Source organism: Hydra viridissima, unplaced genomic scaffold (genome assembly GCF_058129835.1).
Source record: "Hydra viridissima isolate aposymbiotic clone 2 unplaced genomic scaffold, HvirCarnegie_v1 scaffold_2, whole genome shotgun sequence".
NCBI classification, from domain to species: Eukaryota; Metazoa; Cnidaria; class Hydrozoa; order Anthoathecata; family Hydridae; genus Hydra; species Hydra viridissima.
In genome coordinates this window covers 12562501-12579315 of record NW_028324301.1, presented here as the reverse complement: position 1 = coordinate 12579315, position 16815 = coordinate 12562501, and the positions used below count along the sequence as shown (strand labels likewise).

At 32.9% G+C, this 16815-nt stretch overlaps 1 protein-coding gene across 3 annotated transcripts in view; it reads right to left on the bottom strand.

Annotated features, from left to right (window-relative positions):
* Positions 1–10369: 10369 nt before the first annotated feature.
* Positions 10370–16815, bottom strand: part of LOC145197550 (MAP kinase-activated protein kinase 2-like) — a 9217-nt gene continuing 2771 nt past the window's right edge. Inside the window, exons 2-10 of one of the 3 annotated variants that reach the window (XR_016450084.1) lie at positions 16396–16535; positions 15376–15440; positions 14867–14946; positions 14443–14767; positions 14242–14327; positions 13213–14116; positions 11772–12613; positions 10771–10878; positions 10370–10672 (exon numbers count right to left, since the gene is read on the bottom strand). Coding sequence is in view for 1 of the 3 variants with exons in the window: in XM_090079704.1 (XP_089935830.1) it covers positions 10655–10672; positions 10771–10878; positions 14036–14116; positions 14242–14327; positions 14443–14767; positions 14867–14946; positions 15376–15440; positions 16396–16535 (903 nt within the window). In the remaining 2 variants the exon portion in view is untranslated. Of the gene's footprint in view, positions 10673–10770; positions 10879–11771; positions 14117–14241; positions 14328–14442; positions 14768–14866; positions 14947–15375; positions 15441–16395; positions 16536–16815 lie in introns of all 3 variants that reach the window. The other 2 variants (XR_016450083.1, XM_090079704.1) reach the window with 2 other exon arrangements.

Here is a 16815-nt window from a genome sequence, read left to right as displayed (position 1 = left end):
ACCGCAAACCCAGCCGTGTTCGACCATTGCGACGTCAACAATTTTTTCGTGACCGTCAATGGGATAAAATATCCAAATTACAATTACGACTTGAATTTTGGAGAAAAGAAAATTGTCATGCCTCATTCCGACGCGTTCTTGTTTGACGAAAAATATTACGGCACAAACGAGCTTGTTTGTCAATCCGGTTTGTCTCTGCTTGAATATAAAAATTTGTATCCGTTGTTTTTTGTCGACATCAGCAAGCAAAAGGAAAGAGTTGTTTCCGAAACGACTGAATTTGTTGTCAACCTAAAATTCAGAACGGCAGTGCCCGATGGCACCGTTATTTTTGCAGTGATCGTTTCCGACAAAAAAATGCAATTTGTTTCAGACGGAACCAACATGAACGCTGTTTATTAGATCAAAAAGACCGTCATGAGGTTCTTGACAAAAAAATGATTTAAAAAATTTTTTTTCTTTTTAAAAATAAAACATGAGACTAACAAAAAATTATCTAAAAAATTTGCTGAGGGAAAATGGGGTCACAAAAACCTCAAACAATTTATTGACTTTGATGATGATTGCGGTTGAGAACAATCTTGTAAGCAAAGATTCGCTTTTGGAATGTGCAAAAGAATACAACCCGGTGGGTCGACCAAAAAAAAAAATAAAAACGGAAAATGCTAAAACGGAAAATTCAAAAAAATCGATCGATCTAAAATACGAGAGGCTTGGTTCAATTCGAAAAAAACCTGTTTCTGTGAAAACGACCAACATCGAAACCGGGGAGGTTGTTGAATACGGATCCCTTTACAAAGCGATGAAAAAGACGGGGCATGGCTGGAGATATTTGGAGCGTCGAAATGGAAAAGTGGAAAATGGAATAAGGATTGACATTTTAGGTTCAGAAAAACTCGAAAAAATGAAAAAAAAATCTCCAAGTCCGAAAAAATGAAAAAAAATCTCCAAGTCCGAAAAAATGAAAAGAAATCTCCAAGTCCGAAAAAATGAAAAAAAAACTCCAAGTCAGAAAAAATGAAAAAAAAATCTAAATCCGAAAAAAAAATTTTTAATTCTCGGAAAAAAAAGAATTGAAAAAATTCTCGGAAAAAAAATTGAATTAAAAAAAATTTTTTCTTGGCATAATAAAAATGGAAAACAAAATGCGAAAAATCGGCAAGCCCGAAAAAATCGGAAAAACCAAAAAAATTGATTTTGAGTTAAATAATTTTCTTGGCAATAAAAAAATTGAAAACAAAACTGTTAAAGAAAAAAAAGTCTCAATGGCAACATTGAAAAGTCAGGCAAAAGACCGAGCGATAAAAGGTTTTTCAAAAATGACCAGGGAACAGCTCGTTGAGGCTATAAAAACAACAAGACCTGTCATTGGTCTCAATCCTGTAGCTCGTAGACGGACGACAGATGCGAGGTCAATTGTTCCTGCTCCTCGTTCGATTGCTCAAAGCCCAGTTTCGAGACCGGTTCCTGCTCCGCGTCCTGATCCTCGTTCGATCGCCCCGAGTCAAACTGCTCAAAAGCCTGTCATCGCTCAAAAGCCTGTCATCGCTCCGAAACCATCAACAATCCCACCGAGGCCCATAATATGGAAACCAGCTCTTCCTCCAAAACAAGCCCATTTGCAAAAACCTGTCGTTGTGACTGTTACAGAGCCGTCTCGTTATATTGTTGACGCTCCTGTTCCAGATTCGCCTCCTGCGATAACTCCTGGAATTTTTTCAAGGTTTACGACGCTTGTGAAAAATGCGGTTGTCAACAGTTTCAACAGCGTGCTTGAGTTCGTTGATCCGTACGTTCCAGAGCCGGTGAAAAAAAGATTGAAAAATAATAAAAGAGAACTAAAAAAAGAATATTGTCTCTCAAATCGCTCGTGTTCGGAAAACCAAAAATTGATTTTCAATTAACCGCTCACGCGCTGAGACATGTTGCAAAACAATTTTCGCATCAAGCCGAAGGAAACCAAAAGGATGCTTCTGCCTTTTTAGATTTGGCGAAAGACGGAGCGATAAAAATTCTTCAAGATAATAAAAACAAAAAAGCGAGCCTTGTTTTGACTTGCGATATGGAGAGCGTTAACCTTACTACGTGAGAGGAGGTGCATCGAATTGTACCTTTTATGTCAAAGGCTGGGATTATTTTTGAGTCGACGGACTTGGGAGATTTTTACGAAAAAGCAAAAGATGAGATCCTGGAAAACATGGAAAAATACAACAAAATGGGCTCGAATTGCACAGTGTCCGCCATCTTGAAAATGGACATTAATTTAATTGATTACTGACCAATCGGAGGCCGTTCGTATATCCCTCTCGACGACTTTTTGGCAAGCAAAAAAGCAATCATCAACATGGAAAACGAAGACAATGAATGCTTCAAGTGGAGCGTCACCAGGGCGTTGAACATGAAAGAAAAACACGGAGAAAGGATTGACAAAAACCTGATCGAAAATTCAAAAAAAATAAATTGGGAGGGTATTGATTTTCCGACCAAACTAGATCAAATAAAAAATTTTGAAAAAAATAATCCAGAAATAAGCGTCAACGTTTTTGGGTATGAAAATGAATCCATTTACCCTTTGCAAATATCGAAATGTTTGAACAGAAAGCATGAAATAGATTTGCTGTTTATCTCAGACGAAAAAACAAATCATTATTGCCTGATAAAAAATCTGAGTCGACTCATTTCTTCCCAAGCATCCAAAAAAAACGGAAAAAAATATTTTTGTAGAAATTGCTTGCAGGGGATGAAAAGCGAGGATGATCTTTCAAAACATTCAGCCTATTGCAGAGAGCACAGCGCGATCCGAATGGATCTTCCTCATCGACCTTTAAATGGTACCCTCATCGACCTTTCTATGGTACCCTCATCGACCTTTCTATAAGCCCAAATTTCATAAAATTCTTTTATGAAATTTGGGCTCATAGAAAGGTCGATGAGGGTACCATTCATTGTTTACGCAGATTTTGAAAGTTTTGTCAAACCGATGTACTCGTGCGAACAAAACCCAGACCAGTCGTACACCAAAAAGTTTCAAAGACACGTTCCGAGCTCCTTTTCCTTTTACATCAAATGTTTTGACGAAACCATTTACAACAGTGGGCCTACAATTTCTGTGACGGAAAGCGAGGACGACGACATTGCCGAATTTTTTGTCTGCGAGTTGGAAAAAGAAATAAAAAAAGTCTTTGAAAGGATCAGAAGAAAAAATATGGTCTTCACAAAGGACGATGAAAATAGTTTTAAATCCGAAACCGTTTGTCACATTTGCGAAGAAAAAATTATCGATAAAGAAAAGGTGCGCGACCACTGCCATTTTACTGGAAAATATCGAGGAGCGGCCCACAACGAATGCAATCTAAAATACAAAAATCCAAAATTCGTTCCTGTCGGTTTTCACAATTTGTCGGGTTACGACAGCCATTTGTTTATCAAAAAATTGGGAGGAGAAATAACCTGCATTCCATGCAACGAGGAAAAATACATCAGCTTCTCGAAAAAAATCAAAGTGGGAGAGTACATTGGTAAAGATGGAAAAACCAAAGAAAAAAAAATTGAATTGAGGTTCATCGACAGTTTTAAATTCCTTTCCTTCGGTTTGGATGCTTTGTCAAAAAATTTACAGCCAGAAGAGTTCAAAAACCTCGCAAAATATTTTGAAGGAGAAAAATTCGATTTGCTTCGTAAAAAAGGTGTGTACCTTTACGATTGGGTGGATGGATTCGATAAATTTCAAGAAACGCAATTGCCTCAAAAAGAAGCGTTTTTTTCAAAACTCAACCACACTGAAATAAGCGATGAAAATTACGCGCATGCGCAAAAGGTTTGGAACGTGTTTCAATGCAAAACGTTTAGAGATTATCACGATTTGTACAACGTGACTGACGTTTTGATTCTGGCTGACGTCTTTGAAAATTTCAGGGACGTTTGCATAAAAAATTACAAGCTCGACCCAGCCTGGTATTACACGTCTCCCGGGTTGGCTTGGGATGCTTGTTTAAAAAAAAAACAAAAATAGAATTGGAATTGTTGAGCGACCCCGACATGCTTCGAATGATCCAAAAAGGAACCCGTGGAGGGATAAGCATGATTTCAAACCGGCATGGAAAATCGAACAACAAATACATGAGCGACTCGTACGATCCAAACCAACCTTCAAAATTTATCCAATACTTGGATGCTAACAACTTGTACGGATGGGCTATGTGTAAACCTCTTCCCACTCGTGGTTTCGAATGGATGGTAGAAGACGAACTGTCCAATTGGAGATCGGTTCCGTGCATTTTGGAGGTTGATTTGGATTATCCGGAAAGCCTTCACGATGAACACAACGATTATCCGTTGGCCCCCGAGAGAATGAAAATTGGAAAAGTGGATAAGCTCGTTCCAAATTTAAACGACAAAACCAATTATGTCCTTCACTGTGAAAACCTGAAATTGTACGAACGATTGGGAATGAAAATTTCAAAGGTGCACAGAGGCATCAAATTTGAGCAACGGGATTGGATGAAACCGTACATTGACCTCAACACCGATTTGAGAACAAAAGCCACCAGCGAATTTGAGAAAGATTTTTTCAAGCTGATGAACAATTCGGTGTTTGGAAAAACAATGGAGAACATTGAAAAAAGAGTGGACGTGAGACTGGTGACAGAAAAGGAAAAGGCAATAAAATTATCGGCGAAACCAAATTACGACCGGCACACGATTTTCGACGAAAACTTGGTTGCCGTTCACATGAAAAGGACAAAAATTTTTTACAACAAACCAATTTATTTGGGTATGTCCATTTTGGATTTGAGCAAAACCTTAATGTTCGAGTTCCACTATGATTACATAATAAAAAAATATCATGGTGACGCAAAGCTTCTAATGACAGACACGGACTCGCTGGTTTACGAAATAAAAACGGACGATTTTTACAAAGACATTTCCGACAATGTGGAAAAAAAATTCGACACAAGCGATTTTAGCAAAAGCCATCCAGCCATTCAAAGCGCTGGGTTCAAAGTTGGCTTAAACAAAAAGGTCATTGGGATGTTCAAAGACGAAACCGGAGGAAAACAGATTGAAGAGTTTGTCGGTCTCCGTTCAAAATTGTACTCTTACAAAATACATCAAGAAGAGCACAAAAAATGCAAAGGAGTCAAAAAAAATGTCGTCCAAAAATACATCACACACGACGATTACAAAAAATGCCTCGAAACCAAAAAAGAAAAAATAAACAAAATGAACGTCATCCGATCCCATTTGCACGACATTTACACGGAGGAAATCAACAAAATCTCTCTCAGCTCCGACGATGACAAAAGAATCATTTTGGAAGATGGAATACACACGTTGGCTTATGGTCACTACAAATTAAAAGAAAAGGAACAAAAGGTAAGTGACAAAAATGAGGAAGCAAATTAAAAAAAGGAAAAAAAGGTAAGTGACAAAAAAAATTAACAAAATTAAAAAAATGAACAAAATGATCAATGTGGAAGGAATTATTTTGCCGAACGAGGCTTTGACTAATTTTCAATTGATGGAAGCAGCAAAAAAACTAAAAATAAAAAACTTTCGAGGGGTTTTTGTCAGAGACATATTGCCAAAAAAAACCGAGAAAAAAAGAATGCGGGATTATCAACACGGGAGATTCGAGCACTGGAGGGTTTCATTGGGTGTGCTGGTACAAAGACGGTGATAAAAAATACAGCTTTGACTCTTACGCTCAACCCCCTCTCGTCGAGCTAGTCGATTATTTAAAAAGCCCTGTCTTTTACAACAGCGAAAGGGTTCAATTTGGAAACACGTCTTATTGTGGTCATTTGTGCCTTTACGTTTTGAAAAAATGTGAAGAGGGAAACAGCTTTCAAGACGTTGTCAACACCCTTTGGTGATTGCAAATTGAATTTTAAAAAATTTTTACCCTTTTAAAAAATGATTGACAAAGTCAACAGAAACGAATTCAGCGCTTATTTAGAAAATCTTACAGCAGACTCAACAAGCAACGTTTATATCAAAACGGATGGATCCAGCACCATCACTGCAGACATTGATTTTAACTCTCAAAAAATTATTAATTTGGCAGAACCAACCAACTCGCACGACGCCGCCACAAAAAATTACGTTGACACGCATTCGACAGGAGGAGGAACTGGAACGGTGATTGGAGCTGCGGACTTGGATTTAAATTTCCACAAAGCGATCATTTGAACGAACCGACAAATGCGTAAGACGCCGCGACAAAAAGTTACGCAGACGTTTTGTTACAAAAATCCAACTTTTTAGGGCTTGTTCCAAATTCAAGCTTTTCGTCCTTAGGATTAAAATCACAAACGGTAGCATCAGCCGCCACGACAACAGCTTTCACTTACTCGGACGGACCTGGTGTTCTAAGAAGGTTATGGTTGGCTCTCAGTGGAAACTTTCCTGGAAATGTTTTCATTCGAATATTTACAGACGGAGAAATTAACGTTGGAAATTATTCAGAAACCACGGAAGGAATAGGAGTGGACTTGCTTGCGACTTGCTTTTTTCTCCCATCGGCGGACTTTTTTACGCCAGTTCTTTGCAAGGATGCAACGTTTTAAGCAACACTTCGTTGGGAGGATATTTTACTCTTGAAATGCCGTTCAGGACAAACGTCAGCATCCAATTGGTCAACAAAAATACTTCTACAATCACTTACTGGATTCAACCGTTCATTTCCACTCTTTCTTCCATTCCTGCCTCCATCCCTCTTTTCAATTTTTACTGCAAGACCTTCAGATATTTAAACACCACTTACGGAAACGAATATGTTTTGCTTGACACAAATGGAAAAGGAAATGGAGTTTTTCTAAAATACATCAGATGCACATCATCGGCGCTTCTGGAAGCTGGTGGGAATCGAGAGTCAGAATGTACGACGGCTATTTACCTCCTGGAAACGGAACCGTTCTCAGTCCTTGGACACCTTATAATACAAACAATTATACTACTTTTTCTGGATATGACGGTAACAGCAAATGCATCTTTTCCTCGTCTGGATTGGAAGATTTTTATTTGTCTTCTTGGAACGGATCAAACATATCCTCGTTCAACAACACATCGACTGGACTGCTGTTACAATCCAGCTCAACCATAGGTTCCACCACCACCATTTCCTTTTACAGAAATTTTGCAAATGCAGACTCCATGCCCAGCGTCGTCGCCGGAAGAAGGCTCGTCGTCACTCTCAACTCCGGCGACGCACAAGTCGGTCAATCCGGAAGCTTTAACCTTCTTCTCGGACAAGTCTATTATTACGCCTAATTCTCAAGATTTAAACACCTTTACAAAAATTAAAGTTTTTTTTCATTACGCGTGTTTTATCACGTCTTGAAAAAATAAAACGTTTTCTCGTCGTCGTCAGGAATTTTTATTCCAGAAAAACTTTCAACCCCGCGATTATCAAAAAAAAATCATAACGGAGATGAAAAATGGTTTTGTCCCAGAACTCTCCTTTTCTAGTAGTTCATACTTAGCATTTATAATTGCAACCTGTATTTCCTGCAAGATGCCTATCTTTCTAAAACAAGTTTTTATAGTGTTTGTCGGTACAGCGTTCCATGACCTGACCAACATGCTCATTGCTTCAAGAATGTTGATTTTTGGGGTTGTTTTACCAACATCAATGCATTTGATCTGACACCTGACAACATCCGTGCGATAAAAAACCTTCAATGCCTGTATGATTCCCTGGTCATTTGTTGAGTTTTGGACGTTATGTTGGGTAGTAAAAATACTAATTCAATTGCTTTGAGGTTGTCAACATTAGGACGAGCTGTGCAGTTATCTATGATTAGAGCAACTTTCCTATCCTTAGCATTGAACTTTGCGTCAAGCCTTCTTAAATAATCAGTACAGATTTTAGAATTCATCAAGAATTTATTTTGGGACTTGTTTTGGGAAATAGTTCGAAAAACAACATTATGTCTATTTTTCCACCGATCTAGTCACCATTCCGAAGCCTTAAAATCCATTATGTTGAGTTCTTTTGCAAAATCTAAAGCTTTCTCTTTAATGATGTGTCCACCAATGGTTTTTTTCGTTCACGTGCGTTCATAAACTATTTATATACAGCTTTATCAGCAGTATAATGCTTTCCAAAACTTAACTTTTGCCTCTTTGCTCCTAATTGACTAGACTCATACTTGCTAATTATGTCTTCTTTATGTTTAATCCAGTTAAAGTGTTTTGAGGAACATTAAACTTTTTTGCAACATTCTTTTTGGTAAGACCTTTTTCCTTATCTTTAAGAGCAAGATATTTTTTTTTTGATTGTCAAGACATGGCACCTTCTTTCATGTAGACGCCATGTTGAAATTTCTACTGCACCACGTTGAAATGTGTTCGATTTTTTGTTATATTTTGATAATGTTATTTTTTTGTTATACGTTGTTATATATATTTATTTTTAAAAATACTTTCGTTATTTTTTTGGCATTTTGATAACGTTCGTTAAAATTATATTTTGAAATGCAATCCAATGGTATTTCCAGTCGATGAAAAAATCCGAATACTTGGGAGGGTTTTCGTCAAGAGGAGCAAAAAATCACTTCGAATAAACAAAATTTCGAATAACTGATGGATATTTGCAAGAGTTTAAGAAAAATTCACGGGGAAGGAAAATTGCTTTGACTAATCTGGAAATTCAAATAAGTGCCAGTTCGAATAATCGGGAGTTTACTATACATACATATATATTTATATATAGATGCTTGTATGTGTCTTACCTTTGCTTTTTAGGCCTCACGCATTTTCGGACATCTCTCCAAAGTATTTTTAGCTCTGGTTTTAAAGAGGTCTATCGGATATAACCTCTTGATATCAAATTAAATATTTGATCTTCAAGTATAATTCATTATTCTTTTATTCATAAATAACACTAATTAAAGTGAATTGCATATAAAATTTTATTGCATTAATCAGAAATGCATTTGTAGCTATGTAGCCATGTTTTTGGGAATTTAACCACAATGTGTTAACTTTATTTGTTGGGAACTAAATATGCTAATCAAGCTGGAATACCCAGTGTAGTACGTCGGGTTTTCCAGTTAGTTGATTATAAAACTTAAAAAAAATGTTTTTAACGATTTTGTCTGATACTTATGTTTTTGCTGCTTTCAATCACCTTTGCTTTTACAATTGAATGACTACTTTAAGACAGTTCGAGAACGTTCTAGAAAGTTCTGTGAGTTTCTTGAAAAAAAAAAAAAAATTAAGTTTTCTTGAAAGTTCTAGAATATTCTGGAAAATTATTGGGTCATTTGGACAATTTTAGCAGTCCAGGAATACTCTAGAAGAATACTCATCATTAAATACGAATCGAGAACTTCCTCAAAAACACAAGTTGCAAAACAGTGTTTTCAAAATAGTGTTATCCAATCGTGATTTTTGTATTTTTCGAATAAGCAACTGCACCTCGTTCTTATTTTGCATTTTTGTGGTTCTTAATTTTTTTTTTTTTTTTTGCATTTTATATTGCTAATAAGCAAGATGGTAAATATTAGCAGCAAAAAAACAAAAGTAATCATATACCGTATAATTATACCGGACGCGCAGAAAATGGAATTGGGACAATAAGTTAAAGAAGTGGTCGGGTCGCTAAAAGAAATGATGAAAAAGAACATTTTTTAGCTCAAGACCATGTTTGACCACAGGGATAGCGTCTAACATAGGCAAGCAGCTAGAAAATTTTTGTGCAATCAGTCGTTTATCTGCAAAAAAAAACAACAAAGATTCCATCAAAAACCATATAAAAACTATACACACGTTCACAGAGAAGCTCTTGCTTAGATCTGTTTATTTTCATTTTCAATCGTTGAATTTTAATAGCTTTTTTATTTAATACTAGAATAAATTTGCAATAAAATGCACATAATATATCTATGTAACTAATAGAATTAGTACAAGCAAATTTAAGTTGAACGCAGTCTCATTTTTTTGTCATCACCCGTTATCTCAATTCAACTTCGTTCAAATCTTGAAAATAAAATACATTTTGCGATATCAACATACAAAATCTAACTGAAAAATAGCAAAACTTAGTACATTTTGCCCTCATAAAAATTTTAAAATTTAACTCCAGAGAAAAATAAAAATTTAACACGTTTTTAATACATCTAAAATGTTTCTCTTAAGTTATCTTTCGGATGTATTAATCAATGAAAAACCAGTTTAAAAAAATCTATTTCTTTCTTTCCCTTGTAAATATATATGAAACGAGAATAATAAGCGAGAATAACGCACTTAATAAGAAATGTTTTAAAATTACACGTTTGAAAACTGGGGAGGTTGTGTCTAATATTTAAACGTAACAAAGGACACCATTAAAAACCAACAAATTAAATTCAAAATCAAAGCAGTATAAATGAGAATGTAAAACTATAAAAATGTTTGTACAATATACAAGCGTTAAAGAAATCTAACTACAAACAAACATTTTATTATGACAAAACTTTTTAAAGGTAATTTTAAAAGTTGCAGTTGCGATTTGATCAAAAATAAAACTGTTCACCAGATCCACGAACTTTCTTTCACGTCATACTTGTCTAATTTAGCAGTAACTAAAACCTCGTTCGAAGTTTGAAGCACTGAATTGCGATTTAAAATTTTCTTTTTCGCGTGTAGAATTTATGAAGTTTTCAGACCCTTACAAGTTCTTGACTTTCTAAAAGTGTTTTAATTAAAAATTGAAGAAAATTTTACATAAAATCAGAGAAAACCAACTACTTAAAAAAGATTACTTAAAAAAACTTAATCGTTAACCTTCTTTCGCCTGTTTAATAAAGGATTAGAAGAGACTTGCACTTCTTTTAACTTTATCTGCTCATCAGATGGAAGCCTCATTTCTTGAAGTGCTAGAGTCATTTCATCCTAGTGACATCAAAGTTTGTTATTTTGTTGCTTCAATTGGTTTAGAATAAATTTTTAGCAGTAAAAAGTAAATTGTGAACTTTTTTGCGAACTCAAATTAATGTGAGAGCGATGTTCATTGAATATTAAACTTTTAAATGCTCATAAAAAAACATGTAAGAAAATTTTTTAGAAATAGCAAAATGTCAAAACAATACAGAAATATATAAAAGTTAATAAGTTATATATATAAAATATCAAATAGTATCAAATTTATAATAAAACGAGTATCTAGAATAAATAATAACATATCTTCTAAAATATAGCGAATATTAAACGTTTTATTATTTTATAGGAGATTTTTGGGGCTTTTAAAACGAAATCGTAGAAACTGTCATATCAAAGTGATTTGCACTTTCAAACAATTTGGCGTGAAATTGCACTCTTTTCATAACTTTGTTGTTTTTCCCCCAATGTTTTGTTGACATTATGTAAAATATTTTCAGTTTTTTTTTTATCAGCATTTTTTTCCTTCGGTTTTGTCAGGTCTCTTCTTATACTATAAAAAAGTTGTGTAAGATTTACCTGGTTCTTTTTCTCATTTTGTCATGCTTTTAAAATATGATAGCACCTACTTAGAGCTGGATATGAACATGTTGGTTATTGAAAACAGTTTGACAAGTTTAGTAAATTGTTTTACGATGAGGACTGCAAGTTTGGGATTAATAGCAATATAGAATTTTAGAATCTCATAAGCCCTTTCCATAGAAGTTACAATTGATGTAGCTTGTACAACTTATTGGATGTACTCACATCACTAACTTTGGATTTATAGGAAAAAGTTTCTTTTACTGGCTACATCAAAATTACCCGCACTAGAAATTTTATAAAAAAATATACAAATTTCTAAGCACCCTGAAGACTGGTGTTTTCCGTTGGGCTAATCTCATATTGGACCACATCAGTGAATTTTTCAGCGGGACGGTGCTTTGGCTCGCATAGCTCACTTTGTTCAAGATTGATGTGCATGGACTGGACTTCATCGCTTTTAATGAAAGGCCTCACTCAAGTCCGGACATCAATTTGATAGAATATTCGGCATGAAGCGTTCTTGAGGCAAAAGGCTGTGAAAAACTACAAAAAAAAAAAAAAAAAAAAAATTAATTGAAGAAAACTTTAATCAAGCCATGTGATGTTCTCCACTTAAGTGCAAATGTGGACTCATTCGCTGCGCATCTTAATGCATCCATAAAGTAAGTGGAGATATCTTTGAGGTCTAACTGTTTTTTCCATGATTTTATATTCGATAAAGGTTGTTACTTTCAAAATACTGAATTCCAGAAAATCTGGAAAATATCCTGAACTTATTTTTGAATGGAAATAATTTTGACTTCAGCTTTTTAATGCAAGTTTTGTTTTGGTTGTTTTTGTAATGCATGCTTTGTTTTGGATGTTCTTGTAATGGAAAATAGATCACCAATGTTGTCATTTATACATCAAGTGTAAGTAGTAAGATCAATCATCACGAGAATCTTTCAAGTCTTGTAGTTGTTTGATTAGAGTATTGAACACTTCTGATCAGTTGGTTATGAATTTGTGTAGTAAATTCCATTTTTATTGTCACTCCATATAAACACCACTTAATGTCCTGCAAAACATAGTTCCAACAAAGAAAATGAGGAACATGTAACTTTCATCGAATGTAACTTTTAATTGCTTGCATAGCAATAATAATTTCTTGCAGCCCATTCTTAATCTGCGGAAATAAAAAAAGAAATTCCTTGAGACAATTTTAGGACATATTGTATTTAAATATTGCCAAAATACTGAATGTGACTTCATTGTTTTTCTTTTATGTATTTCTTTATATATGTAATATATTAAGTTAAGTGGAATGATTGGATTTGATGGGTCAAACTCAACTGAATGAAATTTCACTAAATAGCATAATCGCAACCTTTCAATTCAGTCTTCGGGTGATTACTAGCTAGTATTCACCCACATATAAAATTGTGTCAAGGTGAGATGTTGTAGTACCTGAGATAACTTTAATGTTGAAAAAGTGGCAGTATAAGTTACAAGTACCACCAAATCAGGAAATGTTATAATGAAAACAAATTGTGCCATGCAATTTCAAGGAAATTATATAAATCATAAAAACTGGTGATAGATGGTATTGATTGGATGTTTTTCAAAACATTTCTGATCCATTCTATGTCACATAGAACTGTTGTGATAACTTTTGTTTCAACTACACGATAACATATCATTTAGTATGTCCCATCAGTACATGATGTTTTATTCTGATAAAATATCATGTACTGATGTTATATCCATAAAGAAACTAGACATTACTGATTGGATATTTGTATTGAAAACTCTAGGATATTCTCTTGCTATTCCATTGTTTACCTTGAAGCCTCCTTGTCACCGCTGACAATCATTAACACACCAATATTCTAGAAAAAACTTTTTTATACCTATAATCTAAAGATTATTATTGAAGTGTTGTAAAAATAAAAAATTTGTTGATACTTTTGATAACATTCAATTGTAATAGCTTATAACCCTTTTGATGCATTCATGCATGCATACATAAATAAGTGATAAACTTTCCAATCATATAATTAGTAAAATTTAAAATATAGTTAAATATAAACCACAAAAAATTAAGTAAGTCATCGATAACCTAGTAGATCAGAAAACAATTTACAATTTATCCTTCATAGTTGTGCAGGTTTACAGTTTGCAATTTACCTCCTACCATAAAACTAATAAACTTTAAAAATGATCCACATTAAAATGTTAACAGAATATTTTCTGTTTTGTAAAGTTATTTACAACTCTTAGTACAAAACAAGCACCAGCATTACTGCACTGACAATAAAAAAATTGCAGTAAAATGCAATAAAAAAAGCATAATACGCAATTTCACGTTTATACAAATTTACACAGAGCTGCAGTAAAGAATTTTTCTTTTTCTTTTTTTAAAACAGAAACATTTTAAAGTTAAAATTGATCTAAAACTAACGGTAAAAGTGCATGCGTAAAGGATTTTAAATTTAGGTGTTTTTATGTACTTTTACATAAAAATACCTAAATCTGAAATCCTTTACACATATTTGTGCAGAATTAAAAGATTTTAGTAACACTCAACAACAATTAATACAAAAAATACTTGGGCCTCAGTAAGCATTTCAGTATCTTCTGCCATAATAGAGGCTGTATATAATGGTGTTTGAGGAACCTCAGTGTAACTCTTAAAAAAAAAACAATGTAAAAAAATAAAACCCAATAAGTTTAATCATTCTTTTTTTTTTTAACACTAATTTAGGCATTGTTTAATTTTTAACTAACATTTCAATTTAGTTTGTAAGGACTTACTTTTACCCAAGGATGATTCTTAACTTCTTGAATAGTTATACGTTGAGAGGGCTCTGTTTTAAGTAGACTTTTTATCAGATCTTTTGCTGTACAAAAGAATTTTAGCATTAAACAAACATTGTTTGAATTCCATAATCACTTTACTTTTATTATTTGTTAAAAAACTGAAATTTTTTAAATAAAAACTTCTATTCAAAATACCACTGGTTGAAACATTCTTCCATTCAGCTTCAGGAAAGGTATATTGACCTTGCCTTATTCTTTTTTTCATACCAGGTGATATTGCTGCACCATGATTGCTATAAAATGGAGGATATCCACACAATAAAATATATGTTATAACACCTAAGGACCACATGTCACATGATTTGTCATACTTTTCAGGGCCTAAAACCTCTGGAGCAACATAATAAGGTGTATAGCATGGTGTTTGAAGAGAAACACTGAGAGTTTCTTTTGCAAATCCAAAGTCTGTCAATTTAAGCACTGCACTAGGTGAATTGTTATTATAAAGCAAATTCTCAGGCTAAAACAAAAGACAATATCAAATAAAAATTGGTTTTCTTTTAAGAAACAGTATATTCAGTACAAATTTCTAATGAATTGTACAATGCAAACATTCTACCTTCAAATCTCTGTGAGCTATATTCATGGTATGAAGGTGAATAACTGCCTGACTAATCATATAAACAGTAGCTGCAGCCTCTTAACAAAGTTAATGTAAAAAATGTTTATTCATTAAATTATTATTCATTCATTAATGACAATGTTCTAGTTTGTAAGTAATCATATTACTTTTAAAGTGTATAAAAGTATGCAGTACCTTTCTTCTCTACACAATATTTTCAGTAGGAATTTATTTTATGAAAAAAGTGTTTTAATTGAATCTAAACTTTATATTGTTAAACAATTTTTTTAAACTCTACTTAAGAAAGTGAGGAAAAATTTATACAACCATTATATGATTAATATATCATAGAATATATAGATATTAGATAATATATGATTATATGATTAGATAAAGTAAGATGAACTACAAAACTTTTTAAAGTCTTCACCATTATTCAATTTTAACAGAGTACCTCTTTATAAGAATTTTATCTAAATTTGCATTTTAAAAACAAAATAGCATGCCTCTTTCAGTAAATGGATGATCCCCTCTTGATTGAATTCTTTCAAATAGCTCACCACCTTCCATACTTAAATATATATGTAATTGTTAAAACTTGATAAAAAAAGATGATCATAAACAAAAATTTTTTAAAAATCATTTATTTCTTAGATAATTTTCACTTCATTTACTGTTTAATTTATTATATTTAAAGTATAAGAAAATTAAAATAAAATCAGTGCAAATGAAAGTCTAAACTTGTGCATTTAAAATCAAAAGTTTACTTTTTTTTTTAAAATGATAAATATAGTGTTGGGATCAACCAAACCAGGAATTAATTTTTGATTTCAACAACTTAAATAATCCATAACAAAAGGAAAGAACAAATTAATAAAATAACACTCACTTTTTTGTAAATTTTTTCTACATATGTATGATTAGGTAATGATTGGTGTCTCTTTATGTATGGTCACATACCTATGTAACCACATATAAAAGGACACTAATAAAATTGAAAAGAGCTTAAATAAAACTAATGACAAATAGTGGTAAAATTTTGACGCTGGTGAAGCATGAAAAGCAAAACCCTTTGATTCAGATCAGAGATCAAATTCATTCAAATTGTTTAAAAGAAAATTGTTAATCTATTGTTAATCTGTTTAAAAGAAAATTGTTAATCTAAATATTTGTACCAATCTACTTAACAGCCTAATTTACTGAAAGACAATTAAAATAAGTAGAACAAATTACCATAATAACATTTTTTGTGCTAAATATTCCTAACAGTTATTTTAAAGTTCTAGGTCTCAGAACCTTACAAAAGCTGCTTTTAGTAGCTCAAACTCTGAACTTTATCTTAATTGATTAATAGATATTTTCCTAAATATATAGAACTGTTGAAAATTTAAATTAACTTTTTTCAAATATTTATTTTGAAATGAAATGAGAACTTGAGGAATTTTAGTTTCAAAGCAACAATATATTTATTGTGCAGTAGTCCAGTTGGAAACTTTTTTAGTTGATACACAAAAACATAAATATACCATTCCATAACAATAAGCAAACAATCATCTTTGCCAAATTTGTTTTCATAAACATCCCAGATTTTTACAATAAAAGGACATTCACATGCCTTCCAATGAAGGTCTAACTCCCGCTTTGCTTTTAGTGAGTCTTTTAAAACCTTAAAAAGAAACAAAATTAAAATGATATAACTATAACCAATGTAAATTACATTTCTGAAGTTTTTGTGACAACATTTAATTTAAATTGATAATTACAAAAATCAATTTCTTGGAAATGAGAAGCACTCATTTTAGAAAAAAAGCCTTTTTTTACTGATAATTTGAGGATCTATAAATGTTTTTAAGAACATTCAATTCAGGATTAGGGCATTTTACTAACTCATATGCTTTAAAATTTGTCCAGAGATATCTAATGAAAATTGTATTTAAGAACTTAAG